Raw genomic sequence first — 18121 nt, 5'->3', positions numbered from 1 at the left:
GGATGGCGTGTGCCAGCAGCCCTGGCACAGAGGGCACGGCCCAACCGGGCTGCGATACGGGGAACTCAGGCACAGCCCAGGGGCTGGTATAACCAAACCCAAGCAGGAGTTTGGCTCTCCGGACTTGTAAGCTGACCTGACCCAGACTCCCTGCTCCCTGGCTCATTTTTCCCTCTGGCAGGCAGCGGTATCATGTCTGAGGAGGGCTCCGGGGAAGCAGAGGTGGCACATCCCAGACAGTCCCGCACAAACACAGGGCACCCGCAAAAGACTCGCTGCAAGACGATTTTACAAACACAAGTACATAATGTTTATTTTTAAGTTTCCAATTTATTACAAGTACAGCCCTTAGCAGAAACCCCCTCCCCCCCAGTGACATTTATTTTTAAAAAACATAAAGTTTCAAAGGTTTCACTGTGTAGGACCTGCAGAAAACGTTCTCTATGAACAGGACAAAACAAAGCCTCTGAAGGGACGTGCGACATACAAACGTCAGTGCTATTCTGTGGGGCAGGGAGCTGAGACTGGGGAGAGACGAAGAGGGAAGTGGCCAGAAACCTTCCTAGTCTCTGCAGCCATTGACAGTCCAGAACTGAAATGAATACCTGTTAGAACAAAAAAAGGTAAACAAAACCTAAAAAGTTCACAAAACTAGGCCGCAATGTTTAATCAACAGTTTGTTTCTTCTCAATTCACAGGAGCTGCAACAGCTGCTTTTGCTTTTGTTACAAAACCAGTATACAGCAGCCCTGTGGCTGGTTTGTGCCAAATTGGAGACTTCTGTAATAAAAAGTTCAAGCCCTGGTTGTATGATCAAAACCTGTTATGATGGAGAGGAAGAGGCGATGAAAAAACACATCCTTTTCTCAGAGAAAAGTCAGTATTTCAGGCGGCAGGACCCGCTGCTGGGGCCGCGGCAGAGCAGCCTCCCAGCAGGATCGGGCTGGTCGGCCAGTGTGGGGCAGTCCTCGCTGTGCTGGGGAAGGTATTATATAAAACATGATGAGAGCGTGGCTAGAGAGGGACTGGGAGACCCCTGTCAACAAGTCCCTTGGTGTAACTCCAGCTACTGGTTGGAAAATGAGTTTTAAAGAGGGGGAAAATATAAAGCAAAAATGGTTTCATATAAACTGTACATGTGCCAAAGCAAGACAACAGTATCTTACAGGTGTTCTTTGTACAAGATCACAGCTAGAAACAAGCCACTTTGAACTAGAAAATTAATTTTAAAAAGTTACACAGAACATGTTTCTGCTGCTCCCCTTGCCCTGGAGCTCCCTACCGGGTGTGCAGAAAGCCACACTCTCCAGTACGCTTCTGGCGCTCCACTCATCCAAAGGGCTACGTGATTGTGAGCTGTTCAAGGTGAGCGGCGAAGCCAACTGCCTCCTCTGCTGCGGACGTGTGAAGAGCTGAGCTCAGAAGAACCTTCTTCAGAGCACAACCTCCCGAGATCGCTCCCCGAGAAGAGAGAGAGGGGAAAAGCAAGAGCACCTCAAAGCCAATTGTGTCAGGATGCTGGTGAAAGCTGTATCTCCATAAATGTAAGTGCTCGCTTGCCCTATGCAGCCCTTCCCTGGGGGCTCAAAATTAACACCATATAAATATATACATACAAGAACTAGCAGCCCATTGGCCTGATCGCACCCCGTCCTTCCGTGAAGCAATACGATCCCTCCCTGCACCAGGTCAAGGCTGGTTTCACATCCCAGGCAGCAGACGGCAGAGGTCCCACTGCGCTCCGGCGCTGGCTGCTCGTGGAGGGGAGGAAGCAACTCATCCCAAGGAAGCTGACAGCGCCTGAGCTGGAGTAGGCTTCATGTTCCCCTGCCCAGCCAGGCTTTGGCCAGGCCGTCCCCTTGCCCTCCCATCTTCCCCTCCTAGCAGGACAGACTCGTTAAGAGCTTTGTGGATTTTGCAGGAAGCAGTAAGTCATCTCTGCTCACTCAATGGATGACCAAATACTTGAGGAAATTGCAGAAAAATTAAAATTAGGACAGGCCAAAGGGAAGGCTGGATTAATGGAGAAGTGCCTGCTGCTTCCCAGCTCCCTCCAGACAACCCATCCTGCCACCCGGCAGCACCAGAAGGCCTGCTCCAGCTCTGGCTCTCCCCCCTGGTCTCCCCATCCTTCATTTCTTCTTTTTTCGCCCCCGAGAATGTTCAAGGGGCTCTGACTCGCTGTCCCCTTCCTGCTCCTCCAGTCCCTGGCACCTGGCAGAGAGCTTCTTGTGTTTCCTGCGTGCATACGTGTGGCCAGGCAGGTGTTTGTGCACCATGTCAATCAAACACTGTTCTGTCTTCTCCAGGCAGGACAGTACGTGACTCCCGTTCCGGTTGTAGCACTCGGCGTTGGAGAACACCTGCTTCATGTCAGAGAGGAACTCCTGCACCGAGCGGTAATGGCCACAAGAGCACTTGCTCTGCATAGTCTGGAAGTCCATAGGGTTGCTGATGACCTCAAAGTAATCTTCGGCTTCCTCCGTGGTCACTGGCTCCCTGCCGAACGAAGAGCCACAAAGATAGGAGGAAAATGACGGCCCCGGCCGCACACCGTGCAGGGCTGTAGAGGAGCCAGAATCACTCCCACCCCCTTTGCTCGAGCAGCAGCCACGACCCGCGCCCCCCCGGCACCGTAACACACCCAGGCAGCATCTCGACAGCGCTACAGACATGTCAGCCCCGCAGTGGCCACAGCGCGATGACAGGAAGGACGGCAGCTTGTCCTTCTGCCCAGAGCGCTGCTCCAGGCACATGGACAGCTGCCTCCTCTGACACACTGCCTACAGAATGCCCTGCCAATCCTGGGGGCTGCAGAAAGCACCCACCCCCTGCCTCCCCTCTCCGACCCACAGCCTACCACCCTCCCTGTTCCACCACCTCAGAAGGGCCCCGCGTCTTCAGTCCAGCAGAGGACTGAGGGCTTGGTGGTTTCTTCTGGAGCAGCTTTGCTCCCCTTCTTCCCATTCATAACTTGCTTTGGAAACCTTGTCTCGCAGCCAGCAAGTGGATCCAGCGGGGCCACCCCACACCTACAGACTGCCTGCGGCCAGTCCTGCGCCCGTGGAGGAGGCGGCCGTCTGCCCTCACCTGAAGGGCCAGCTAAAGCGGTACTTGATCAGCTTGCTGAGGATTTCCTCACACTTCTGCAGCTCGACATTTTGGCGACGTGCCGTCTTCCTTGTTTGAAGGACCTGCCCACACAAAGGATGCTGTTAAAAGGAGGGGAACCACTACAGGCTTTAGTGTTCAGCAAACAGTTCTGAGGCCAAAAGAAGCTGGTTCTTAGCAGAGCTTTTCTTTTAAATCCTCTCGCTTACGAGCTAGTGCCTCAAGGGGTGGGGATACATAGTACTGCTGCAGAAATAAAGTTCAAGTCTTTCAAATGCAGCCATCTTCCACAATAATCAGGAGGCAAACTGCTCTGCTGTGGGACCTTTGATGGTAACAGCCAAGACACACAGTGGCAGCTTGAGCTACAGAATGGAAGCCCCATCTAGAAGCTCTGATGGGAACAGCTTACAAAGCAGCCTGTCTTTTCTCTGGGGGCAGCAAGCTTTTTCAAGATCAGTTCAAAGACAGCATGGTCAAAACGAGCAGCCAAAGAATAAATGACAGCAAATGGAGAGTGTAAATTCCCTCTCCCTGCCTTCTCCAAGCCTCTGGCAGCCAGCATGCGAGAAGCAGAAGGAGAAAGCACTTGTGCTGCTGTACTGACACTGCAAAGCCCACCATGCTGTTTTAAATACCAAAGAGCAGCTGATGCCTCGAGCACTGCTGTCCCGTACACTGGCGGGATGCAAGGTCAGCCATTTGCCCGGGGATCCACAGGTCAGCCACCAGCACAGGAACATCCCCTCGGCTCTGAGCACGCAGCTCGCCAAGCACGGCTGCTTAGGGTGCCTCAGGTGATGGGAAGGCTCCACAACACAGGGCACTATTCCCGAGCCTGCTTTGGTCTCTTCCCAGGACAAATGGCAAGTGAAAGAGCCCCAGCCCCAAGTCAGGGTTTTGTCAAAGGCCCTGACCCAACTGTTCCAGTAAGATTTTCCCCATTTGAATACCCCTCCAAGCTGGCTGTGGCAGCCCATGCTGGGCTCGCTGGTTTGGTTGCTCTCCCATCTGTAACACAGACCAGCTAAACGGACACTGCAGATCCATTATCCAGCCCCTCCACCCAGCATAAGAAGCTGTGAGCCCAAAGACCATGATCAAGACCACTCAGGAAGTGTGACAGGATATGCCAGCACTAGTAGTGCTGGTCAGTGGACAGATGGCAGATGTAGCAGAGGCTTGTGATGTGGCCCATGAGGCTGGAGTATCCTCACATATCCCCTGGGGTGCGTCCCTCCCCAGGACAAACAGCACAGCACGCTGCAGCTCCACCCTGCCTAGCACACACGCACAGGATTGCTCTGTTCAGGAGCATAAGGTTTTATTCTTTAAATGTCAAGTGAAACCTAAAACGGCCAAATTATGTCCTGGAGGTTGGGGAGTGACCATACCGACAACTGTCAGAAAACGGCCAAGGCTGGGGAGCAAGGGTCCAACATTGCTGGCATTCTCTGACCATCCAGGACCCCCTCATTCCCCCCATCTCTCTGCAGAAACACATGGATACTATTTAAAACCCTTTAACAAGCTGCAGGCTGCCTGCTACTCCAGGGGGACAATGTGTGAAAGCGGCTGGGGAAAGATGCCTGGCATATCTGTGCTCCGTTTGTACCCGGCCCTTAAGGATATGCCTCCTTTGTTAACCCGCCCCCAGCCCAGCCTGGGTTTCACAATACGATTCAGGGTATTTTCTTTGGGAAGGGGAGGAGAGGAAGCACGACACCTGTTTCGTTTATAACTCATGATGTGAGCAGCCTTCGGGGAGCGATTTGGCTCTTACCAGCTCATCAATGTCTGTGCCATTGACAGGTGCAGCCTGCTGCCGGGGTCCCCTGGCAGGGTGCAGTGACTGCTTCTTCCTTTGGTGCCTTCCTTGCCTCGAGGAGTACATGGCTGTGCTCTGCTTGCCCCGGGCTGCCTTTCTGGGTCTCACTGAAACATATAAGCCATGGGCTTAGACGAATGCGTTAGCCTGGAAGCAGCGATCACAAGCCCTTTGCCCAGCTGTACACACCAGGCAGAGCCTTGCTCACGGCACAGAGGAGCTACTGAATCCACAGATGACTGCAGTGACCCAGCTTCTTGTCAGCCTGGCCTCACTCAGCACATGCTCCCGTCAGCTGTGCTCTTGATACCCTCTCCAGATGAGATACACGAGTAATCGCCTCCTGTCCAAAAAGAGGCCATTGCTGTCTGGCAACAGCCTTCTGCTAAAGGGTGGTCACACATGCCAGCCAACAGCACTGGCAGACCTTCAAGGCAGACCAAGGGAGACCTGGGAGCTTCCAGCTCCTCTGTCGCAGGTCAGGCTTGCCCAGGGCTGTAACAGCAAGCCCATCTGCCTGCAGAACCGAGTGCTGAGACTCTGACGCCTTGAGACTCAAGGGAGGGCAGGGGAAGCAATGCAAGGACAGACAGTTGCCTCAAATACAACTGCAACATCCTTTCTGAAAGCACCAGGAGCAGAAACTTGCCGTTTCCCCATTTTCCTGCTGCTCCCTTGCTCGTCACTGGTTTGAGGATGGGTGCTTTTCCAAGTATTTACAAGTGGCCCACACAGTGGGATAAGCCAGTTGCTAAGCCCCCCTGAAAAGTGAACTGTGTGCAGCAGGAGTGTCGAGTTACTGCAGCCGGGAGCTGCTCCACGTGCTGCAAGTAGGAAACAATGGGATTTTATTCCTCAAGACCGAGGCTGCTGCATTATACCCCACCCCATAGAAAGGAACTTGCCTGTTTGTTACCCTGCCCGTCAGAGCTTCACACCGATGGAAACACAGTGCTGACGCACTCCCTTTCCTTAAGTTTCCCCCGTGACCCCTCTGTATCAGGAGAATGTGTTGGTCTTCTTCCCCAGCCTGGTCACAAGTGCTTCCACAAGCTGTATCCAGCGCACTGTAGCACTTCATCTGCGGCCTCTAACCCAGCCCTGTCCAATAAATCATCTTGCCGGCCCCCCCGCAGGAGGAGCGTGTGTTGGGGCAGCAGGACGTCTGCCTGCTGTCGTTCTGCTTGTGTGTCAAGCGTGCAGCATGTGTTAAATGTCTGACAATCCAACGTTCTAGGTTATATCCCTCAGGATAAACGCCACGAGGATTAATAAGACTTCTCTATTAAAACAAAAGTTTTCCACACTGACCTTTCCATGTTAATGCTCTTTAAAACCAGGGGTTGCATTTAGCACTTTATTTTTAGTGACTGTAACCATCTTTTGCTATTGTTTGGAAATCTTGGCTCAGCTTCTGACTTGGCCAAGCAACACTGGCTGAACACACTCCAAGTGTGGACATGGATACACTGCAGAACAACAAGCAGCATACATAGCCAGGGTATCAGTGAACATCCCTGAAACCAGAATAAAGCAGGGGAATCAAGACTGATAGACCTGGATGGAAACCCTTGAAAGAACATGGGATAATCCTTTGGGTACCAGTCTCCAGATTCCACCATCTGCCCTGGTTAAGACACTCTGAAGTTAATTTTATGTCAGTCAAGGGCATTTTGACAGAAAGCAAATGCTGGCAGTGTGCCATTCCAAGATCAATCTTTTCAGTGCATCAAGTTGCCCAAATGAGACTGAGTCGAACTCCCCTAAAACCAAAGTGGACACACATACTAAAGAGAGATTAAATGGAGAAGCAGTCATTGAGGAGTCTAGAAAACACTATTTTATTCCACTCAGCTGCCCAGGAATGAGCCAGCTAAACGTCCTGAGTGATGTCTGTATGCAATCAAAGGGTGCTGGCAGTCCAGGCCACACTGCACCTCGAGTACTGTGCCTTCCCACAGGAATGGGCAAAGGAAGTGCTAGTCCTACTATTTGAAAATGCTTCCTTGCCAAATCCTGCATTTAAGAGGTCATGAGCTGGTGGGAAGGGAAAAAGAAAGCAGAAGGGGTTGTGGTTAAAGCTCTGTAAGCATTAACAGCACCCAGTTTACCAAGGAACCCTGCAGGCACAGAGACTGCCAACACCAGTAACTGATAATGCTGCAGCCTCTGCTGACTGCCTCGCAGCACTCTTCATGGTCTCAGCAGCGTTCCCAGGGAGCGACTGGGCAGCGAGTGAGAGCCCACGGGAGTTTCAATCTTTGCTAGAGCTGACTCTATGCAAAGGGACAAGAGTTCACTCCAGCTCCACAGGTAATGTACAGCACCACCGCCGCCCTCCCCTGTGACATCTCCCACTGTTCCCAAGTAAGAACCTGTTCCGGGTGAAGGAAAGCACAAGTCCCAAATAGGATTAATACTTTGGACACTGAAGGCAGAGTCTTAATATTTTCTGTTACTTTCCTGCATGGAAAGCCTTACATTTCAGTCCAGCAACTTCATAATCTTCTTCCTCCTCTTCTTCCTCTTCAGCATCTGGTTCATCAGAACATTCCTCACCTTCACCTTCATCTTCAGCAGAATCCTCTGCATAGCTCCTAGAGTAAGGCAGATAAGCACATTTGTTGTACCAGAGCCTGGGCATGAGAGGCCCTGAGCCCTCTGTACAGTTTGTTCACAGGCAGAGACCTGCTGACCACCTCAATGTACAATAAACACCCCACCTCAGGCTGAAGCAGCCCACTGTGTTTCAGAGAGTATCAACTTGTAGCTACAGTCAGAAGGGCACTTCCCAGGCTCTTGTCTGCACATCTTGGGCTGAAAATCCCCAGCAGCTCAATCTGTCTACTTCTTGCTGTTGTAGGTACCTTGACCACATGGTAACGGATTTTAAGAATGTGATTGCTGGGCAATTACTCCTCCTTGAGAGGATGCGCTGCTGTTCTACCCAGGTCTACTGGCCTGGCCTAAGGACTTTCAAAAGGGGCCTTTTTTATTTCTGCTGTAATATTTTCCCATTACCTCCTTCCACTGTCATGCCACTTGCATGTGCACTATAAGAAACAGACTTGTTTAGTATGATTCAGAGCTAAGCTTGTATTTATTAGTAAGCAGAGCATCAGACTTCTTAAGCGCTGACTCAGAAGACACAGAGACTCCCTGCCCTGCACAGTTCCAACTTTTCGCAGGTGTCTGTTGAAGCATCCCATCCATTACAAAAACAGGAAAACAAAACAGCATGCATAGGCAAAAGCAGACAAAGGCAAAGCTGCTGTGGGAGTCGCAGTCCTCTGGAGAAAGAGGATCTTGAGGAGTAAAAGGAATAGGCTCACACAGTACAGGGGAGGGGCAAAAGTTCTCCCAGGTGGACGTTTTTCTCCTGCCTCAGCTAGGAAGACAAGAGCAGAAAGCAGGTAACAAGACAGGTGTTTCCCCACCTGATGGCTCTTGTCCAGGAGCCAAGCAGCTTGCAGGTGACTCTGCCACATCAAAGTAACTATGATCTCAGGCCAGAACAGCTGCACTAAGGCCTTGTCATTTTGTACAGGCTTGATGAACTCTTAAAGGTGCCCAGAGAGTAAGTAATACTTTAAAGGCCGTACACCACCTGCACGTTACAAGCCAGTACCCCTCTTATTGCACTGCTGCTCTGGAAGGGAGGATCTGTTGACTGCTTATGCTTCAGATGCCATTTGATAGCCTCACCTTGCTGACATGCAGGTACATGCAGCACAGAGTCACCATCAGCAAAGGACGTCTATTGTAAACAGAAAAATACATCTCACATACATTTAACTTCTAGCTTGCAATTCAAAAAACAATTCAACCCCTTGCTGTCAGGAGGCAACTACTAATTTCTGCTGCATAGACCAACTTTGATTCCTCCTCAAATCACGTTCCCTCTGCAGTCCTATAAGGTCTCCTGCCTTGTTAAGCTTTATCAGGTCCAGAAAGTCATCACAGCAGCATTTTGTAGCCTGATTTTTAGTAGCACAGTAAGGACTGAGCTGCAGCCTGTAGTAATGTCTGCTCTAACTTGTCAAGAACACAAAAGTAACTTAGCCCAATGGACTACGGAGCTGCAGTGCTACCAACTACACTCCCATGAACAAGCAACCCAACTTCCTGCTCAAAGAATACAACGGTCCTCAGCACATCCAATTTTGGCTCATGTTTTGTGCATCTTTTCACTGCCACGCTGAAGTTATTTGTTAAAATGTCTGAAGTTGTTATGGGTCAGTAAAACACAGGTGTGCTACAGTTACAGCCTGAAAAAAATTGCTTTTCTATTGTTCCAGTGCCATTGAGTTAATTAGGTGATTCCAAACCTTTAAAGGGGCTCTAGTTCAGGTTGTTTTGGCCATCTTGTGAAAGCACAGCTAGAACTGTGCATCAGTGGCAACACAAAGGGAAGGAGGGTGACTCACCTGCCCCGTGAGCTGTGCCTGGCAGTAGAAGGCTGGCATGCTGGGCACTGCCATTCACCATCTGGTATCTTATAGAGCGCCGGTCTCAGACAAAACAGGTGGAAGGCTTTGTTACACCCGTCACACAGGATCAGCTTGTCATCCTCACCTAGGAGAGTGCAACTTACTTGTAACCGAGTGCTGCAGCCTTGCTCAACCTGAGAAGCAGAAGCTGCTGCAGCACTGGAGGTCAGAACAAAGCAAGAGAAAGATGCAAAGTGCCCCCCCCCCCCGACGACAGGGACCCTTCCTTCTCAGTTTCACCACTGCAGTGGAAACCAGGAGCATTTAAAACCAAACAAAATAATGCAAAGTCCCTTGCCCTGCAAAGATTTCATTTAAGGCAAAGGTAGAAATCTGCCAAATAGGTTCCACCCAGGCTAAATCTCAAGCCAAACGCAGGCAAAGAGAAGTCTGCTGCAGAGATGCCCAAGAGCCTAGCAAGAAGCTATAAACGCAGCTATTCTTACTCTAGCTTCAATCTGGTCAACCTGCACAGCATCATCTTTCTACTTAAGGTAGCAAGGCTACAAAGAAAATCAGTATGCAGCAGAACTAGCAGTCTTTGTGCTTCTCACTGATGCAGGGGAACTGGGAAACAGTCCTGAGCCAGCTATTTCATTTATTGAAGAAGAAAAAAAGAATGTGCAGAGAGCTTGCCAGCATGTCTCTTTCTCTAACATCCCAGTTCTTCAATTCTGTGAAACTATAGTTAGTCTCAGATGAGCTCCCTCTCACATCTCCCTAGAATCCCCTCTTAACAGCAGACAGAACAGTTCTTGCATTGGTTTGGAATACCCCTGAGGCTCCACAGCGAAGGGGGACGTTGCACCAATTCAGCCCTTATTTCTTTCAAGAGGTGGGACAGCATAGCCTTGTGGTAAACAAAAGTGGCCCAGGATTCTCCCAGAGATCTGCCTGCCCTCGTTTCCCACTAGTGTTTCAGCAAATAGAAAGTGAGACAAAAAGCACATGATGAGGCAGAATGTGCTACCAAGCTCTTTCCTCCAGGCTTCCATCCAAAAGGAGACGTTATGGCAGAACAAATACTAGCACTCCGTCACTGGTGACACACCTGCTACTTCCCCCTCCACCTGCAAGACTCTAAAGCCCTTTGTCTTATCATGCATACAGAGAAGGTGACCCCTTGTCACCATCTTGGTTACTTCCCCAGCCTTAGCAGAGCAGCAGCCAAAGGCACATAGCTTCACTGCTCTGCTCTCACAGAAGAGGCAAAGAGTTGGCTTCTTCCAGCTCATCAGGACGTTCTACTCCCACTCTAGCCTCAAAGTAGCATCATCCCACCTCACTCCCATGCAGCTACAAAGGATAATCACTTTCCCAACCACTCCTTGTTCGTTCCTCCTGTAAAAGATGGGATTAACTGACAAGGCTCAGAGACCCAAAGACCATTCCAACTAAAAAATGAAACCCGGGAATGGACAGTGGCACAAGTGCTCCCAGAAAGATTCGTAGATGACTTGTGTCCAAACACTCTAAATATCCAGGGGATAGCAGCTCTGCAATGTTCTGCAAGACTGTGTACTGATTTCATAAGAACAGTTTATTGGAGTCAGGGTCAAATGCTTCTGTGAGATCAATGCTTCTGACCGTAAATCCTGACATTCAAAACTCAAAATACAGCCGAAGACAGAGTGACAGACTACGAGGGCATGTTGCCTAAGCAGGGCATGGAGAGGTGACAGCGTCCGACTTAACGCAGGCGTGGGGCAGGAACGCATACCTTTCTTGCGACACACTTTGCATCTGGCATTCTCTGCCGACATATCCCACTTGATACAGGCATCCAGCATCCCGAGCAGCACGTGCATACGGGAGAAGGTCTGGGCCTCACGGATTGCTGTCTTCCACTTCTCCATGGCTGAAGCAACCTGCAGACAGACCTAACAACTTACAACGAAGCACACAGACACAGCTCGCTACAGTCTGAAGATGTTTTTATATCCTTTAGCTGGGGCCCTTAATAACCAAAGCTCAACTCTGTATTTCTTTCCTTCTACACAGCCTCAGCAGTGCTATTTGTGGTTTATCCATAACCAGCCCCGCTGGATCAGACAGTTTGTTCGTAACAGTAGAGCCCTTTTGCATTTCACAGCCAGGCTGAAACAACCTATGTGAATTCCACTAAATTCTTGCTCTGAAAGCCTAACCCAAATAGTCATCAAGCTAAGAAAATAAAAGGCAGAAATGTAGCACTGTAAAATGTGGGATGAAAGTTAGGAGACAGCTGGCAACACTGCTTGAGCGTGGCGGATCAGAGCAGCCTGTGCTGCCCTCCAGTGGGTCCTGCAGACACTCGGGACCATCGGCAAGACCTGCCACGCACTTGGTCCTCCTGCTCCTCCGAGCTGCTCAGCTGGCAAAGGGGACGGTGACATCAGTGACAATCAGATTTGACAGGCAAAGCATCTGGAGCCCCGAATACGGGACCAGCCGCCTTCCTGAGACAAGATGACCTCAGCGCACGTGAAATCCCAGAAGTAGCTGCAAGTGAGGGCGAAAGCATTAAACCTGGGATTCGCACCACGGCGGCTGCTGGAGCACGCACACGGCGAACCACGTGCGAAATCTCACACTCAGCTCTGGAGGTTTAGAAGCAGCACTGCGGTGAATCGGAAATGCACCAGAACAGAGAAGTAATCCAGAGCCATGTTCGACTCCAACATTAATCCTTCGCTTTACAACAATGAGGTGATGGCCTAGACATGACAGGGACATAATAGGACTCAAGTTAATATTCTTCTACCCCAGGAGAATGAAAAAAAAAAACAAACAGTGAAGTGTCAGATGGGAAAATCTAAACTCTGCAGCTGACAGCAATTTGGGAGCCAAACAAAACCCAGGATTTTTGCAGAGTTGCACATTCTCCTCCCACTGAATTTGAGGAAGCACAGCATATATTAGATGCTTGGAAAAACACACTAACTGTTCTAATATGCCAACATCCTTGCTGCCATTGCTAGTGTGGAACCTGGAGCCCGAGACATTCAAGACAAACGGAAACCTGCACAGCCCACTGTGGCAGATTACACAGCGCTGTGCTATTTCTTTGCAGAACATTGTTGAGGTGCTTTACATACTGTGTAATTGATTTTCCAAGTAACTGTTCCATGGGTTTTGCTGTTAACATACTGGGTAACTGCTGGGCCAAGATAAATCTGCAAAAGCTGTTGGCAAGTTTTGCTTAGATTTTTCTCCCCAAGCCTGTGGAATTTAACAGATTTTTAGCCTTGCTTCCCAAGCATCATGAGACTGGTGTTTTAGCAGTACCATTACCAAGGGAGTTCAGAGCGCCAACTAGGCAAAACAGGAGACTGAAAGAAGTTACTTAAATGGCCTCCTGACTGGAGAGGAGCAATCTCAGAGAGAAAACAAAACACCACCACAAAAATATTAAAGGAGGAGCCCTCAGTCACATTTCAACTTCAGAGCGACAGGAAATGCCTGCTTTGGTAAAGGTGGACAAACCTCCAGCTAGAAAGGCTCTCATCTGGTATCCTACGACGACAGAAATCCCTCTGAACAGCTGAAACTTTAATTACTTGGTTGTGAAGCTGCTCTTTGAGGTACTATCTGCAGGTGAAGACTGACCCCCACCCCCTAGCATTTTCCCTTGCCAAGACCCCTAACCAGCCAGTCACAGGGGCAGTCCCTTCCAACCCTAACCATTCTATGATTCTATAACCTACCCGTGCTCTCACTACATTCAGGCAGTTGTGCTGCATGTCATGCTGCAAAGAGGTCATATATTCCCTGTCCTATTCCGGGATAGTCCAGAGTGCTACTGCCACTGGAAATGGGAACGTCTGCATAAACACAGAGGCACAAGACAGATTTTCAGAAAAAGCCATAAGCCAGGTCTACAGTGCAATCTTTTGCCACTCAGCAGTGTGATGTCTAGCTGTGCAGCTGAGCCAGCAGGAACCCTGAGCATAGACAATTATGTCAGCAGATGGGTGCCTGTTAAGCCATAACTTGTTTCTCACAGGGAAAATGAGACAGGATATACTGCAGGACTGCGATTCGCTCATAGAGTCTCCAAGTACATTAAGTATGTTTTTCCAGTATGGCTATGCTGTATTTACCTGCTATGTACTCTCAGTGCAGCTCTGGCTCTAAAAGACTTCATAATTCTTGACCTATGCGGAAGTTTGTCTTTAAAAGCCTAACAGTCAGGTGTCTTTCATCGGCTGACTGTATCTAAGATCTGGACTACTCTTTCAAGGTCATCTATAAAGGTATTCTGCTTTGGCAAAATAAAAAAGTTAATTCTAGATAAACTGAGGCAATACACCTCCAAACAAAACACAAAACCAAAACACCAAGAAAACCCAAAAACTCAACAAAAAGTTGAACATTGCTTGTACCACCACAAGTGTCTAGAAAACTCTCAGCCAGATAAAGAAGGCATCGCAGTGCATAAATCAATGCTCCAGAGACGCTGGCATCACACAAAAGCCAATCACCTGGAGGACGACCTGCTCCACCACACACTCAGACTGGCAATACTGAAATCTGCGCCCATACACCTACCTACAAGGCTGAGCTGTCTAGCTAAGTATGCAGTCACATTAGACAAACTGGGTAATACTAGAAAAAAAAAAAAAATCAAAGTAACTTATGATTACAAGTCCAGCAATATTCAGAAATCGTACTGTTCCAGATGGTTTACAGAGGAGAAAGTACATATCAGGATGTTTCAGTCACACAGAGCACTTTGTCTAACTAGGTTGCCGTAGCTGAAAGATCTGCAATTGCTGCAATGAAGCACGCTACACGAGCCTGGCCTTGCTGTAAGGAACGAAGCTCTGTAACCACATCATTAAGTAAGAGAGCAATGCTCCAAGGCAGAATGGAGAAACTAACCAAACATTCATGACCAAAATGGCTCAATTTTCCAGCAAATAAAGCTTGGGTTATCTGATATAACCCAACATTATATATTGCTATCTGATACAGCTTTAGCAGTAGTAGAGAAATGACCAGGGTTCAAATACAGAGCTTGCACTGCTAAATTACCGTCCATTTAGATACTGTAGTAAATCCAATGCTACCCTTAAAGCATGTCCGACAAGTCTACCCTTATAGTTATCGCTGTAAGACACACATGAGTAAGGCATGACATGGTGCTGCTATAAATACAGGAAATGTGATGATCCAGGTCCTTCTTGGCTCAGACAGAACTGATTTTTACAGCTCTGTAGTCTGCTAATAGCTTTTTAGGATAACTTAGTCTTCCATTCCCTTTGCACTAAGGACTGAAAGATGGAAAGTTAGCAAACTTTAAATACTTTGGCACAACTGAGGAATGTGAAAATTTCTAGTGCCTATCCAAATAACCTGCTAACATGGCAATGCCACTGCATAGCAAAGACTTGATGTTCAAACAACAAGGGTTCAGCATACACTGACAGGAGCTTTAAAAAAACCCACAACAAATCAAACACCAAAACCACCAAAAAAAACCCACACTCCAGCACCAGTCAAGCATCTAATGTTTCTTTTTTAAGTTGGGAATTTCAAACGCTTCTGTCGATCCAATTCTGATCTTGCTACTTCTGCTGAAGTCAGTGATCAAACAGGGCAGAGCAATTTGAAGAGGGCAGTGGGGAAAGTCTTGCCATGGGGTGCTAACGTCCCATTCAACTTAGCACATGGAAACTACCTCTGAGCACTAGTCTTCCTCTTAGGATGAAACACTGGTACAGCTCAACTGCCTGCATGATCCTACCAAATCCTCTGCAGCTCTTCTCCATCCTTCTGAGCCTTGATTTGGAACACTAAGTTCTTAACCCCACAACACCACTTTTCTACTGCAGGCATATAGGGCTTGTTTGCCCAGATGTCCAGACAAGCTGTGTGCAACCTACAGTTTGGCATCTTCTCCATGCATACAATGACTTGTGTCTCTTCTTGGATAACGCTGATATTTACCTGAACCTAACTCCCTTGCAGTCACCAAAACCTCAACATGTCTCTCCTTCTCTTTATGGATAAAAGGCATTAAGCCACCATCAGTCCTCTCTGATGGACATAACTCCTGTTAAGTTCTCTAAAAATAGTCCCTAATATGCTTTTATTAAAGTCCCCAATTTGTGTTAAGGAACTCCAGGAAGGAAGTCAAATATTTGTCTTGACCCATTTCCTGTTCATAGAGACAAAATTAACTGTAATTCCACAGTATGATTTTCATTTTACCAATACCTTTATTCTTCAAAGTAACCAGGGAACACCTGGCCCCATAAATGACAAGCCCATTGTACTCTAAACTTGGAGTGGAGAGAAGCTGCTCAGGATTTAGTACCCAATGAAACGTATTGTCCCTGCTCAAATAGTTATGTTACAATACCAAAACAGAGCCCTGAAATGAGCAATACCTTAGCTTCTTCTGCCATTTTCTTGTCTTCATCTACCTCTTCAGCCTTGGCAATGTAGTCCTCTCCTTGATGTTTCCTTCTCTTCTGCTTGGGGGCCATGAAACCTTGCAGAAACTTCTTAACAACACCAGCCTGGAGTGCAATCACACACTCTCCAAAATCCTTCAAGCTCTCTAGTGAATATACCTGTTGAGAAGAGCATACCATCATCTAACAGTCGGATGTTGCTCTCTGTGCTGCTGTAGGTGGGGCTGTTCTGCAAATGGATACGTGTAACACTTAATGCAGTGTTGTTTCTAACATTCTTGCTTATGGAAACAGCATATTCCTGCTGCTTCTGCTAGAGTTCATAAACGGCTGATGATCATGCATAGCACTGTTTAGAAAAAAAAAAAATCATACCTTGCAAAAACCCCACTAAAACCCCCCCATAAAACCTAAATCCATAATGACCAAGCCCTAAGCAATTCTTCCACTCCTTTAGTGACTTCACTTTTCATATCCTCTTAACAGTTATGGTCTCATCTACCCAGGGAAGCTTCTGCAGTGACTCAGGATGCAGCTTACACAGAGCTTTAACCATCCCAAACCACAATGTTGTCCTTTGGTAGGAGGAGCACGCAATAGCCACAGGAGTGGGTAGTCTACCCATATCAGGCAGATTTATCCCCTCCGAAAGACACTGAGTGCACCAGCGATACTCATGTCAGTTATGCTGAACTAGCCAGAGTATTAAAAATTCATACTTTAGTTCACTGCAGAGTAACTTCCTTGTGCTGACGCACTCGTGAACAGAACATCCTGGGACACAATTATTTCCCCAAGCCTACAGTGGTCTGAATTTATGAAAAAAATCTCCCAAATGGAAACCTGCTATCTCAACAAGACAGGCTGGCTTTGACACAGAAGCTAACATCAGCTACAAAGAGTTCTGCTAATGGTCCATAAAGAATTCTAACACCAGATGAAGGAAATAGGATGGTTTAACAGCTGTGCAGGACACCTACCTCCACAGTTATGACCCACCTACACTAAAAGGACCTCAAGCCAGCAGCTGTGTAATCTTGAAATAACAGTTTAGAAAGAAAAGACACAAAAGAAAACTGCATTTCCTGATCCTCTTGTCCAATGAGAGCAAAAGACTCAAGACCTTCCACAGAAAGTATCGGTTCATGTTTATCTTGCTCAGTACTACTTTGCCTGTTCACTCACTCTTGCTTCGTATTCTGGTGTCACATCAACATAGCCCAGCCCTCGTTTTTGCAGCCGAGTTGCGACCTCAATTAGATCACTTCGGAGGTAGTTCAGCAGTTCCTGGTTGCCATCACAGGATTTGAGGCCCAGGTTCTGTTTCCGAGCCAAATGGATAGAATGAGTGATGTCCTGATACCTGGAAAATCAAAAACAACCTTTGAATACATGCAGGCTAGTGCCGTGTGAGCTGTGCGGGCACTGGGGCGACAATGGAATCCAGCATGATCTACACGCTTCACCAGCGCAGAACGTTCTTTGGAAGACACTTGAAAGCACGTGACAGTTCTGGCTCTGTGACTGGAACAGCGTTGCCTTTGTTTCCAGTTGCAAGGAGCAATTTAAAGACTGATAGAACTTCTTCACAGTTTAGAGCATTGCTTATCAAGAACCTGCAGCTACTGCCCAAGAAAAAGAGCAATTTCTCATCCTCAATATCCTCCCCTTTTCAGCAAAGGCACGATCAAAGCAAAGCACAGAACGCTGCCCCAGGAATGGAGAGGCTTGCGCGATGAGGATACGCTTTGACTTTGAGAAGGCACACAGAGAAGAAAAAAAAATAAAAATAGTACACTCACTTTTCCTCCAAACGCTCCTTTAGCTGGCTCTCTCTTACTCCTTGTTGGTGTAAGCAATCCAGCAGCTCATCCAAATCCTTCTGACTGTCACAGAGAAACCTGAAGATAAAACATGCACCAGCATCAGCTAATGTATCTCTGTGGCAAGACCATTTCTTCTTCTAAATAGTTCACAAGTATTAGTAGGCAGCAACGACAAGTAATCTATACCCCAACCCCAATGGAGCAAGGTGAAACATTTCCAGTAATGTTGGTATAAGCATTCTGACTCAGATTGGCCTCGTTTCAAGGTCCAGGGTAAGAAAAATAAAAACAAAATTAACACAGAACTGATTTATAGATTATTTTTTTTTTTCCCCCATTGGGTTTATTAAGACATTGGCATTTGAATTTAGTCATCTACCCCAGGGATTAGATTCACTGAATTGCAGTCAGCTTAAGTAATCTGAATGTCATTTTAGATGCACCAGAAAAGATTAACATGCTATG

General features: G+C 47.9%; 1 protein-coding gene across 2 annotated transcripts in view; it reads right to left on the bottom strand.

Annotated features, from left to right (window-relative positions):
- Positions 1 to 316: 316 nt before the first annotated feature.
- The window catches only part of BAZ1B (bromodomain adjacent to zinc finger domain 1B), a 50529-nt gene continuing 32724 nt past the window's right edge, over positions 317 to 18121 (bottom strand). The window contains exons 11-19 of one of the 2 annotated variants that reach the window (XM_086624832.1): positions 17633 to 17731; positions 17016 to 17193; positions 15804 to 15989; positions 11150 to 11297; positions 9367 to 9514; positions 7421 to 7536; positions 4895 to 5046; positions 3091 to 3194; positions 317 to 2499 (exon numbers count right to left, since the gene is read on the bottom strand). In XM_086624832.1, coding sequence (XP_086480958.1) covers positions 2133 to 2499; positions 3091 to 3194; positions 4895 to 5046; positions 7421 to 7536; positions 9367 to 9514; positions 11150 to 11297; positions 15804 to 15989; positions 17016 to 17193; positions 17633 to 17731 — 1498 coding nt within the window. In that variant the 3' untranslated portion in view covers positions 317 to 2132. Of the gene's footprint in view, positions 2500 to 3090; positions 3195 to 4894; positions 5047 to 7420; positions 7537 to 8644; positions 8697 to 9366; positions 9515 to 11149; positions 11298 to 15803; positions 15990 to 17015; positions 17194 to 17632; positions 17732 to 18121 lie in introns of those variants that run through there. The other variant, XM_086624833.1, reaches the window with a different exon arrangement.

Source organism: Tauraco erythrolophus, chromosome 21 (genome assembly GCF_009769465.1).
Source record: "Tauraco erythrolophus isolate bTauEry1 chromosome 21, bTauEry1.pri, whole genome shotgun sequence".
NCBI classification, from domain to species: Eukaryota; Metazoa; Chordata; class Aves; order Musophagiformes; family Musophagidae; genus Tauraco; species Tauraco erythrolophus.
Note: the sequence above shows the minus strand (reverse complement) of the source record. Positions and strands in the feature narration are given on the sequence as shown.